The sequence below is a fragment of the Schistocerca serialis genome, chromosome 5 (assembly GCF_023864345.2).
Source record: "Schistocerca serialis cubense isolate TAMUIC-IGC-003099 chromosome 5, iqSchSeri2.2, whole genome shotgun sequence".
Lineage (NCBI taxonomy): Eukaryota > Metazoa > Arthropoda > Insecta > Orthoptera > Acrididae > Schistocerca > Schistocerca serialis.
In genome coordinates this window covers 53,174,414-53,186,406 of record NC_064642.1, presented here as the reverse complement: position 1 = coordinate 53,186,406, position 11,993 = coordinate 53,174,414, and the positions used below count along the sequence as shown (strand labels likewise).

Genomic DNA, 11,993 nt, shown 5'->3' with positions numbered 1-11,993 from the left:
TGAAGGAGCTGTCTGGGAGAAAATGGTTAGTAAAAGTTTGAAATTAATTGTAAAATTTGTTCCAAGTCACTAAGTGATCTCACTCTCAAATGCTGGATGGCTAAAGTGTGGGTATTCTCGCGTCGTGATTTTTCACCCCCCTCCACCATAAGTAAGTGGTTATTATCCTACAGGGCTGATTTCAAGACAGTAAATGATATGTGTACCGAGTTTAGTTTGGTTGCAATCGGTCCAGTGGCCAAGCAGGAGATGTGGAATATAATTACGTATATATATATATACATATATATATATATATATATATATATATATATATATATATATATGGTGATCAAAAAGTCAGTATAAATTTGAAAACTTTATAAACCTGGACAGCAAAACTGCTACCGTGACGGGTGAGAGGTACGCCGATATGTTACAGAATCGCATCATCCCCAGCCTGGCAAATAATCACCTGCTGGAACGTACGATGTTCATGCAGAATGGCGCTCCACCCTATATTGCTAGACGCGTGAAAGATCTCTCGAGCGCGTCGTTTGGTGATGAACATGTGCTCAGCCGCCACTTTCGTCATGCTTGGCCTCCCAGGTCCCCAGACCTCAGTCCGTGCGATTATTGGCTTTGGGGTTACCTGAAGTCGCAAGTATATCGTGATCTACCGACACTTCTAGGGATACTGAAAGACATCATCCGGCGCCAATGACTCACGTTAACTCCGGACATGCTTCGCTGTTCACAACACTATTCCTCGACTACAGCTATTGTTGAGGAATGATGGTGGACATATTGAGCATTTCCTGTAAAGAACATCGTCTTTGCTTTGTCTTACTTTGTTATGCTAATTATTGGTATTCTGATCAGATGAAGCGTTCGTTATCTGTCGGACATTTTTTGAAAGTTTGTATTTTTTTTGGTTCTAATAAAAGCCCATGTCATTCCAAGCATGTGTGTCAATTTGTACCTCTCTATCTACATTATTCCGTGATTTATTCAGTTTGATCAAAAAGTCAGTATAAATTTGAAAACTGAATATATATATACATATACTGGGTGATCAAAAAGTCAGTATAAATTTGAAAACCGAATGAATCACGGCATATATACACACACACATATATATATATATATATATATATATATATATATATATATATATATATATATATATGTGTGTGTACATCAATTTTTATAATGTGTATGGTATATGTATGGATATCTAATGAGTAGTGAAGTCGTAGCGGCTTCTGTGTTAGCGATGAATGTTTCCACAAGAAAAATTGAAAAACTTCAGTGATTAGTCATGTTATAAAATTTTCGTAAAAGTCATATATCTGTGGAAGCATAAGGATAAATGTGTGAAAAATACTCACAAGTACATGAACGGTTCCACAGCCTCTGACACGTGAGTATATCGTTGATTCACCCTGCAATAGAAAGTTGTTTCTGGTATGGGGAAGGGTGCAGGAAGCAGAAAATAATTTCTCACAACGTCGTATTACATAACATCAGTTTGGCTTTATTTTGCTGAAAGTACTTGTTGTGCTGGTTCTTTTACGAGGAGGTAAATTATTTCTGGCAACGTCCAGTCGGTGCACACGTGTCTTCAACAAGCGTCACCAGATAACATAAGAATTCCACAGTCAACCATACTTCAGTTTGTTTGCAGGGTATTTTTAACATTGTATATTCAGCAACTGTAAAGCACTATCTCTACCGATCACGAGTAACTGTACAGAAAGGAAATCATACGCGTTTATACATTACGAATAAATACTGTTCTGTCAAACCAGTGGAATGGCCATCGCCTCGCTACTTATTACACTCTACTACGCACGGGACTAGCTTAACGATACAGAGAGTAGTAATCACAATACAACAGCTGCATTAATATTCGTCACTGACTACCGGCACTTCACTGCTCTGGTACAGGTTTCATGAAGTGTTTCTATGTTCGTAACTAGCGGCTTTTAAAAAATAATTTTGTTTTTCATAAAGTACCAGTATTAGCCTCTACGTCGTTTCTAATGTTTTTGGCGTCTGACGTTAAACAATACGGTGGTCCATATTTATGAGGAGAAGTTAAGCATCAGAGAAAATACTTTGTAAATTGAACAGTGGTGGCATGCGCTTTTGCGACATCATTTAGAAGTCCTGGTTCTAGCTTTTAGTCTCTATTGGGAATAAGAACAGACACCTGTTACTAATGAAAACCACAAAATGAAAGTAAATTTAATCACAACTGTAAGTGTTCGTTTCCTGAACAATATAAGCACTATTGCATCACAATCGTTTTCTTCAACCCACTATTGGCATAATCTGTAGAAACCCAAGCACGTTTATTTCTTTCGCCGGGCTCAGTGTCCAATATTACATGCAGAATGCGTTTTAAACTATCTCTAGAGGAACATGATACACTGATATGTAATCTCTCTGTCTCATCTTATTAACGACTATATCTCCTTCAAACGTTGTTATACGACTCACCTACTACAAATTGTTCCCTGGCAACCACTTTATTTATCAAGGAGGTACCCGCAGGCGCACTCCATATATGTTACGTCTATGCTCACACAGTTCGTTTGAGTTTCCTGACATATCAGCACCAGCCACGGAACTGAAGCCAGTACCACTACGCTACACACTCGCGCAGTTCTCCCGTGATGTTGTGCTCAGAGCTAACATCAGAGAATATTTTAATCTAACACATCTTTGAGAGGAAATGTATGTGGGTGTTTTTGTGTCACTACTCTGTTTTGTGGAATGACAGTTTGATTTCAATCATGTCGATCGTGAAAGCTGCGTACAGTTGTCTGGCAGGAATGTATTTCCGGCAGGGGTGAAGTGTTTCTGTCGTCTTATCATGGACATTGAAGGCTTGGCTTGATTTACAAGAAAGTTGATTGATGTACATAGATTTCTGAGGTCACTGATTACGGATCTCATGTGGCGGGGAAAAGATAAATGAAGTGTTATATCATCTTTGTTTTAGGAGATTACCTACACCAGAGTGAGACAGATTTTTTGTACCTTTCTTCCCTCCCCCGCCCTCCACCATCCAATCTCCAATGTTATTAAATGCGTATGATGGTCAGGTAATAAACAAAACCAAGGAGAAACTTGGAAAAAGCAATGAAAGTTCAGGGAGAAGAAACGGAATTTAACGATTTGCCGAGGACACTATAATTATGTCAGATGCAGCAAAGGACTGGAAGAGCGGCTGAAGGAATGGATTGCATATGGGAAAGAGACTATGGACGGGTATCAACAAAAGTAAAACAAGGGTTATGGAAAGTAATCAACTAAATAAGGTGATGTTGATAAAATCAGAATAGGAAATGAGGCGTTAAAAGTAGTGGACAGTTTTTGCTGTTTGTGCACGAAAATAACTTACGATGGCCGAAGTAGAGAGGATATAAAATGCAGACTGGCTACAGCAAGTGCTACGTTTTTTAAAAAGAGAAAATTGTTAACACCGAATACAATCTGAGTGTTAGGAAGTCTTTTCTGAAGGTATTTGTATGGAGTACGACATTGTACAGGAGTGAAACGTGGATTATAAGCAGTTTAGACAAGAAGAAAATAGAAGCTTCTGAAATGTGATGCTGCAGGAGAATGTTGGAAGTTAGGTGGTTAGATCGAATAAGAAGTGAAGAGGTAGTGAACGTATTTGGGGAGAAAGGAAGTTTTTAGCACAACCTGACTAGAAGAAGAAATCATTTGAGAAGATAGATCCTCAATCATCAAGGAATCGTCAATTTGGTAACTGAAGAAAGAGTGTGGGCTAAAAATTGTAGAAGGAGAACACAGTGGACAGGTTCATATGAATGTAGGTTAGGCAGAAATGAAGAAGCCTGACCAGTATCGACTAGTGTGGAGAGCTGTATCAAACCACTCTTCATATCGAAGGCAAAAATAACAACAAATAATGAGCATGTACTGAACAGAATTAGAGAGAAAAGGAATTTGTGGGACAACTTGACTAGGAGGAGGCATCGGTTGGTAGGACACGTCCTGAGGCATCAAGCGACCAGCAGTTTAGTATTGGAGGGAGACTTGGAGGGTGAAAATCGTAGAAGGAGACCAAGAGCTAAGCAGATTCAAAAGCATGCAGGTTGCAGTAGTTATTCGGAGATGAACAGGCTTGCAGAGGATAGAATAGCGTGGCGAGCTGCATCACACCAGGCTCTGGGCTGAATACCACAACAAGAACAACAGTTTGCAACCCTTTTACCACAAAACTACCAATGCGACCTAACAGTCTGAAGTGAAGGGTGTCTTTGAAACAGGTGTGTAGCCCTTAGCGTGAAACGTAGTACATCACCATGGGCAAATTCAAACTGATGTTGTGTTGCTTGCGTTTGTGTCACAAATACCTAACTGAATTTTTTTTTTTTTTTGTAGGTTTTGTCCAGATCTGTGCTTGGGCGCCACTGTGCGGCGGTCACGTACAATGACGTGCGCGACGCGTCGGCGGTGGGGCGTCGGTCACGGCGAGATGAAGACGTTGTCGCCGAGTGGCTGAGGCCGCCGACAAGTGAAGGCGAGCGGCCGCGTAATTGGCTGACTCATTAACCCCGGGCAGCACTCGCCGGCAATTACGCGCCGCCACGCGCAATTAAATCAATTTTGTCGAGTAACCGAGTGAGACGTTGGGCTCACGCAACTGCGGGAGGGGGCAGGCTACCGGCCTTCGCTCCGTGATTTGTGCTAACTGCGCCGTGATGTGTTCGCGCGTGTGTCGGGACGTATTTATGGAGTGGGAAACACATTACGATCGCGCTAATTTGTACGGATGACGGTGTCAAGTACTGCGGAGCCGCTACCGTGGTTCACGCTCGTTAACGCCGCACGTGTAACGTGCTGTTACAACGCGATTTCCGACTTACGGAGACTGCCAACGGAGCTCTTACTGCAGTGCGGGCCTCGTCATGCACTGTGACCCCATCTTACTCTGCAGTGGTGATTATGACTTCTTGTCAATACTCTTTCACTCTACATTCTACCTCCAGCATTCTGTCCTCTGATTGGCGAGAAAATGACGCTCTTGCTGTTGTGCTTTACGCCGCTGCATATGAATTTGAAGACTCAAGGTCTGATTCCCACTCAGCGTGTTAGATATGCTGTTAGACATGCCTGTAAAAAAACTAAAACAATGGTCCAACAAAACAATGGTCCAACAAAACAATGGTCTAACTCCGGTGATCGAAATTTTCCTTGAATAAAGTGCTTCCCACAACCTGTCAATGAGAACGGGGTAACCAAAGAACGGTACCGATTTTTATCTTCAGTGAAAAAATACTCGGACGTAGTTCATTCCCTGCACATCACCATTAGGCGGTATTCAATGGAAAGGTAACTACAAACAGAGTACGTGCGTTATTCGGAAAGTAAGGTCCGATGGTGTTCGAAATGGAAACCACTGTGAAAGTCCAACGGAGCTTTGCACAGATGCGTTGGGCGATGCCTGTAATATGCCTGTCGATCGCGACACGTTCCTCTTTTCAGTTCTGAGCACACAGTGAGCATGTAAAGACGCTTAGAACAATAGTGTCTCCCGCCAAGGACGATGGTCTGGTATGAGATTTCGCCTGATGTCATGCAGCCCACATAACATACCTGTCACGTGTTTCCTTCTTCATGACGATTCTCGGTCGCACTCTGCAGGGGCAATGAAGATGCTCCCGCAGAGTTTTCGATGGGAAATGTTTGATCAGCACAACACAGCCCGTAATTGACTCTTCCTGAGTTTCGTCTCCACTCACATGAACCGCTGGCTATGAAGACAACGTTCTGGCACAGACAGCGAGATGTACCGGGTGACCAAAAAGTCAATACAAATTTCTAAACTTAATAAACCACGGAATAATGTAGATAGAGAGGTAAAAATTGACACATACGTTTGGAATGACATGGGGTTTTATTAGAACAAAAAAAAGTTTACAAAATGTCCGACAAATGGCGCTGGACAGCAAAACGTCAGTGACTGCGCGTGACGGGTGAGAGGTACGCCGATATGTTACAGAATCGCATCATCCCCAGCCTGCCTGATAAACACCTGCAGAAACGTACGATTTTTATGCAGGATGGCGCTCCACCCCATATTGCTAGACGCGTGAAAGATCTCTTGCGCGCGTCGTTTGGTGATGCTCGTGTGCTCAGCCGCCACTTTCGTCATGCTTGGCCTCCCAGGTCCCCAGCCTTCAGTCCGTTCGATTATTGGCTTCGGGGTTACCTGAAGCCGCAAGTGTATTGTGATCGACCGACATCTCTAGGGATGCTGAAAGACAACATCCGACGCCAATGCCTCACCATAGCTCCGGACATGGTGTACAGTGCTGTTCACAACATTATTCCTCGATTACAGCTATTGTTGAGGAATGACGATGGACATATTGAGCATTTCCTGTAAAGAACATCATCTTTGCTTTGTCTTACTTTGTTATGCTAATTATTGCTATTCTGATCAGATGAAGCGCCACCTGTCGGACATTTTTTGAACTTTTGTATTTTTTTGGTTCTAATAAAAATGTCATTCCAAGCATGTGTGTCAATTTGTACCTCTCTATCTACATTATTCCGTGATTTATTCAGTTTTCAAATTTATACTGACATTTTGATCACCCAGTAGATCAGCGTAGGGAAGTGCCAGGAAGCACAGGTGGCTGCCTTCTATGACGAGGGTATTGGAAAGTTGGTGCAACGCTGCGACAAATGTCCCTAATCTGAGTGGCGATTAAGCCGGGAAGTAGCAGGAAGGTGCAGCTATCTGTTGCAAGTAAAACATTTTTCATTTTCACAGTGGTTTCCATTTTGCGACTGATCGGACCTTACTTTCTGAATAGGCTTCGTATATTCAGTAGGTTCTGCAAGCTCTTGAGTGGAATTCCAGCAGACTGAAAAACTACATGGTTATGGGGAAATGCGAAGCTTGAAATACAAATCACAGGTTAATGAGGTCCTTCTGCACACGACACAACACAAAATATTGTACGTCTTTTTTTAATCCGACAGTTCCGCCCGAAACTTAAACTTACATCGAATTAACAAATAAGAGACAATTAATGGCGAGGACGTCACGATATATCCCTTTTTGACTTCAGCATGGGCCTACTCTACGTGAGTTCCACATCTCTTTCTAGATAAGCCAAATATCTTTCACAAATTTTTTACAGTGTGGCTGACGAAGACCCCAAGACTGCCTCTCGAGCCGTAACTCAGTAGCTGGTTCTTGCACGATCGATATTCCTCGTATTACGTGGTTATTAAGCTTTTCGATCTAGCTATTTGATGTTTACGGGTCAAGGTGAATCTTGGTACAAAGAAGCTTCTGTTGTTCTTCTCGTACGTCACGTAATGTTTATGGGAAACACCAACAGAAGCTACAGTAGCTTGCCTTCCTTGAGTGATTTTTGCCAAATCGGTCAGCTGCGCGAATGCCTTAAACTGTCAACGAACATTAATGAATCAAAGTCTCAGTAATGGCGCGGACGTCGCTATATAGCACTTTTAGCCTTCTAGAGGAGGTCCTTGTCTCTGTGTCCTACACAAATTTGATACACTGTGCCTGGGGATGACCCCAGGAATCTTCTCGAGCACCTGGTCCTCACGCGAGAAAAACATCGACGGTCCGTGCGAGCGGCCACGGCCACCCTCGCCGCCGCCCACGCCGCCCCCGGCCGCGGCTCACGGCGTGGTGGGGGCGTCAGGCGCGTCAGCGAAGCAGGGCCGCAGCAGCGGCCAGCCTAGCAGAGCCGACCCCGGGGGCGGGCCGGCGGCGCGCTGCTAGTAGAGGTCGGCAAAGCTGAGCGGCTGCGCCGGCACCGGCGGCTGGTGCTGGTGCTGCTGCTGGTGGTGGTGGTGGTGCGGGTGGTGGTGCTGGTGCAGGTCCTCGGGCGTGGGCGGCGGCGGCAGGCTGTTGCTGTCGCCCAGCAGCACCGACGGCGGCCCCACCGACGGCGGCCCGCCCCCGCCGCCGCCACCCCCGCCGCCCGCGCCGCCCCCGCCTTGGCCGGGGCCCCCCTGTCCGCCTCCCTCCTGCCGCATCAGGTTCCTCCGCCACTTGGCGCGCGCGTTCTGGAACCACACCTGCAACCGGAGGGACAGTCGCCTCGTAAGATAACACTTGTGAGGTGGTCATATATTTTTGATTTTTTTATGTCATCGATGTCAGAGACATAACAAGTTATGTTATTTTGGTCTTGATGACGCTGTGGTTTATCGACTAATAAAATCATCAGAAGATCAAAACAAACAGCAACACGATTTAGAAAAGACAACTGAATTCAATCTTTATATTGAGCAAGCAGTGAAGGAAACAAAAGAAAAATTCGAAGTAGGTATTAAAATCCATGGAGAAGAAATGAAAACTTTGAGGTTTGTTTTACAAAAGCGTAATGTGTAAAGAAGGGAAAGAAGAAAGGTGGAAGGAGTATACAGAGGAAATACACAGGGGCGATGTTCTTGAGGACAATATCATGGAAATGGAAGAGGATGTAGATGAAGATGAAATGGGAGATATGATACTGCGTAAAGAGTTTGACAGAGCACTGAAAGACCTAAGTCGAACCAAGACCTCGGGAGTAGACAACATTCCATTACAACTACTGACAGCCTTGGGAGAGCCAGTCCAGACAAAACTCTACCATCTGGTGAGCAAGATATTTGAGACAGTCGAAATTCCCTCACACTTGAAGAAGAATATAACAATTCCAATCCCAAACAAAGCAGGTGTTGACAGATGTGAAAATTACCGAGCTACCAGTATAATAAGTCGCAGCTGCAAATACTAACGCGAATTCTTAACCGGCGAATGGAAAAACTGGTAGAAGCCGACCTCGGGGAAGATCAGTTTGGATTCCGTAGAAATGTTGGAACACGTGAGACAATACTGACCCTACGGCTTATCTTAGAAGAAAGATTAAGAAAAGTTAACCTACGTTTCTAGCATTTGTAGACCTAGAGAAAGCTTTTGACAATGCTGACTGGAATACTCTCTCTCAAATTCTGAAGGTGGCAGGGGTAAAAGACAGGGAGCGAAAGATTCAAATGGCTCTGAGCACTATGGGACTCAACATCTTAGGTCATAAGTCCCCTAGAACTTAGAACTACATAAACCTAACTAACCTAAGGACATCACACACACCCATGCCCGAGGCAGGATTCGAACCTGCGACCGTAGCAGCCTCGCGGTTCCGGACTGCAGCGCCAGAACCACACGGCCACCGCGGCCGGCAGGGAGCGAAAGGCTATTTACAATTTGTACAGAAACCAGATGGCAGTTACAAGAGTCGAGGGGCATGAAAGGGATGCAGTGGTTGGGAAGGGAGTGAGACAGGGTTGTAGCCTCTCCACGATGTTATTCAATCTCTATATTGAGCAAGCAGTAAAGGAAACAAAAGAAAAATTCGGAGTAGGTATTAAAATCCACGGAGAAGAAATAAAACTTTGAGGTTCGCCGATGACATTGTAATTCTGTCAGAGACACCAAAGGACTTGGAAGAGCTGTTGAACGGAATGGATAGTGTCTTGAAAGGAGGATATAAGATGAACATCAACAAAAGCAAAACGAGGATAATGGAACGTAGTCGAATTAAGTCGGGTGATGCTGAGGGAATTAGATTAGGTAATGAGACACTTTAAGTAGTGAATGAGTTTTGCTATTTGGGGAGCAAAATAACTGATGATGGTCGAAGTAAAGAGAATATAAAATGTAGGCTGACAATGGCAAGGAAAGCGTTTCTGAAGAAGAGAAATTTGTTAACATCGAGTATAGATTTAAGTGTCAGGAAGTCGTTTCTGAAAGTATTTGTATGGAGTGTAGCCATGTATGGAAGTGGAACATGGACGATAAATAGTTTAGACAAGAAGAGAATAGAAGCTTTCGAAATGTGGTGCTACAGAAGAATGCTGAAGATTAGGTGGGTAGATCACATAACCAACGAGGAGGTATTGAATAGAATTGGGGAGAAGAGGAGTTCGTGGCACAACTTGACTAGAAGAAGGGATCGGTAGGTAGGACATATTCTGAGGCATCAAGGGATCACCAATTTAGTATTGGAGGGCAGCGTGGAGGGTAAAAATCGTAGAGGAAGACCAAGAGATGAATACACTAAGCAGATTCAGAAGGATGTAGGTTGCAGTAGGTACTGGGAGATGAAGAACCTTTCACAGGATAGAGTAGCATGGACAGGTGCATCAAACCGGTCTCAGGACTGAAGACCACAACAACAACAACCACAACAACATCTGAATGGTGCGAAAAGTGGCAGTTGACCCTAAATAACGAACAGTGTGAGGTCATCCACATGAGTGCTAAAAGGAACTCCTTAAAATTCTGTTACTTGATAAATCAGTCTAATTTAAAAGCCGTAAATTCAACTAAATACCTAAGTATTACTATTACGAACAATTTAAATTGGAAGGAACACATAGAAAATGTTGTGGGGAAGGCTAACCAAAGACTGCGTTTTATTGGCAGGACACCTAGAAAATGTTACAGACCTACTAAGCTTGTCCGTCCTCCTTTAGAATACTGCTGCGCCGTGAGGGATCCTTACCAGATAGGACTGACGGAGTACATCGAAAAAGTTCAAAGAAAGGCAGCACGTTTTGTGTTATCGCGAAATATGGGAGACACTGTCACGGAAATGATACAGAATTTGGGCTGGACATCATGAAAAGAAAGGCGTTTTTGTGGCGACGGAATCTTCTCACGAAATTCGAATCACCAACTTTCTCCTCCGAATGCGAAAATATTTTGTTGACACAGACCTACATAGGGAGGAACGATCACCAAGATAAAATAAGGGAAATCAGAGCTCGTACGGAAAAATATAGGTTTTCATTCTTTGTGCGCACTATACGAGATTGGTATAATAGAAAATTGTGAAGGTGGTTCGATGAAACCTCTGCCAGCTACTTAAATGTGATTTGCAGAGTATACATGTAGATGTAGATGTTGATGGTTATGATGATGTTTGGTCTGTGGGCGCTCGACTGCTTGGTCGTCAGCGTCTGTACAAATTCCCAATCTGTGCACAGTCCAATCTAGCACTTTCACGAATGATGATGGAATGATAGAGCAACACAAACACCGGCACTGTCCATGCGCCTTCACAGTGTGATACAATCTTAGCTGAACTGTGGTAGGTGATTGACATACACTGAAACGCCAAAAAACTGGTTTTAGGCATGCCTATTCAAATACAGAAACATGGAAATAGGCAGAATACGGCACTGCGACCTGCAACGCCTATATAAGACAGCAAGTGTCTGGCGCAGTTGTTAGATCGGTTACTGCTGTTACAATGGCACGTTATCAATATTTAAGTGAGTTTGAACGTGGTGTTGTAGTCGCTGCACGAACGATGGCTCACAGCATCTCCGAGGTACCGATGAAGTGGGAATTTTCCCGCACGTGAACATCAGGGATCCGGTAAGACATCACATCTCCGAAATAGCTGCGGCCGCAAAAAGATCCTGCAAGAACGGGACCAACGACGACTGAAGAGAATCGTTCAGCGTGACAGAAGTGCAGCCCTTCCGCAAATTGCTACAGATTTCAATGCTGGGATATCAGCAAATAACAGCGTGTGAACCATTCAACGAAACATCATTGATATGCGCTTTCGGAACTGAACGTCCATTCATGTGTCCTTTGATTACAGCCCGCATCTCGTGGTCGTGCGGTAGCGTTCTCGCTTCCCACGCCCGGGTTCCCGGGTTCGATTCCCGGCGGGGTCAGGGATTTTCTCTGCCTCGTGATGGCTGGGTGTTGTGTGATGTCCTTAGGTTAGTTAGGTTTAAGTAGTTCTAAGTTCTAGGGGACTGATGACCATAGATGTTAAGTCCCATAGTGCTCAGAGCCAGTTGAACCAGTTTGATTACAGCACGACACATAGCTTTACGCGTCGACTGGGCCGGTCAACACCGACATTGGCCTGTTGATGACTGGAAACATGTAAACTTGTTGCGTGGTCGAACGAGTCTCGTTT

General features: G+C 44.1%; 1 protein-coding gene across 1 annotated transcript in view; it reads right to left on the bottom strand.

Moving 5' to 3' along the window:
- Positions 1-7,683: 7,683 nt before the first annotated feature.
- The window catches only part of LOC126481740 (LIM/homeobox protein Lhx9-like), a 147,312-nt gene continuing 143,002 nt past the window's right edge, over positions 7,684-11,993 (bottom strand). The window contains exons 4-5 of the mRNA XM_050105695.1: positions 8,017-8,085; positions 7,684-7,782 (exon numbers count right to left, since the gene is read on the bottom strand). Of these exons, the coding sequence (XP_049961652.1) occupies positions 7,684-7,782; positions 8,017-8,085 (168 nt within the window). The remainder of the gene's footprint in view (positions 7,783-8,016; positions 8,086-11,993) is intronic.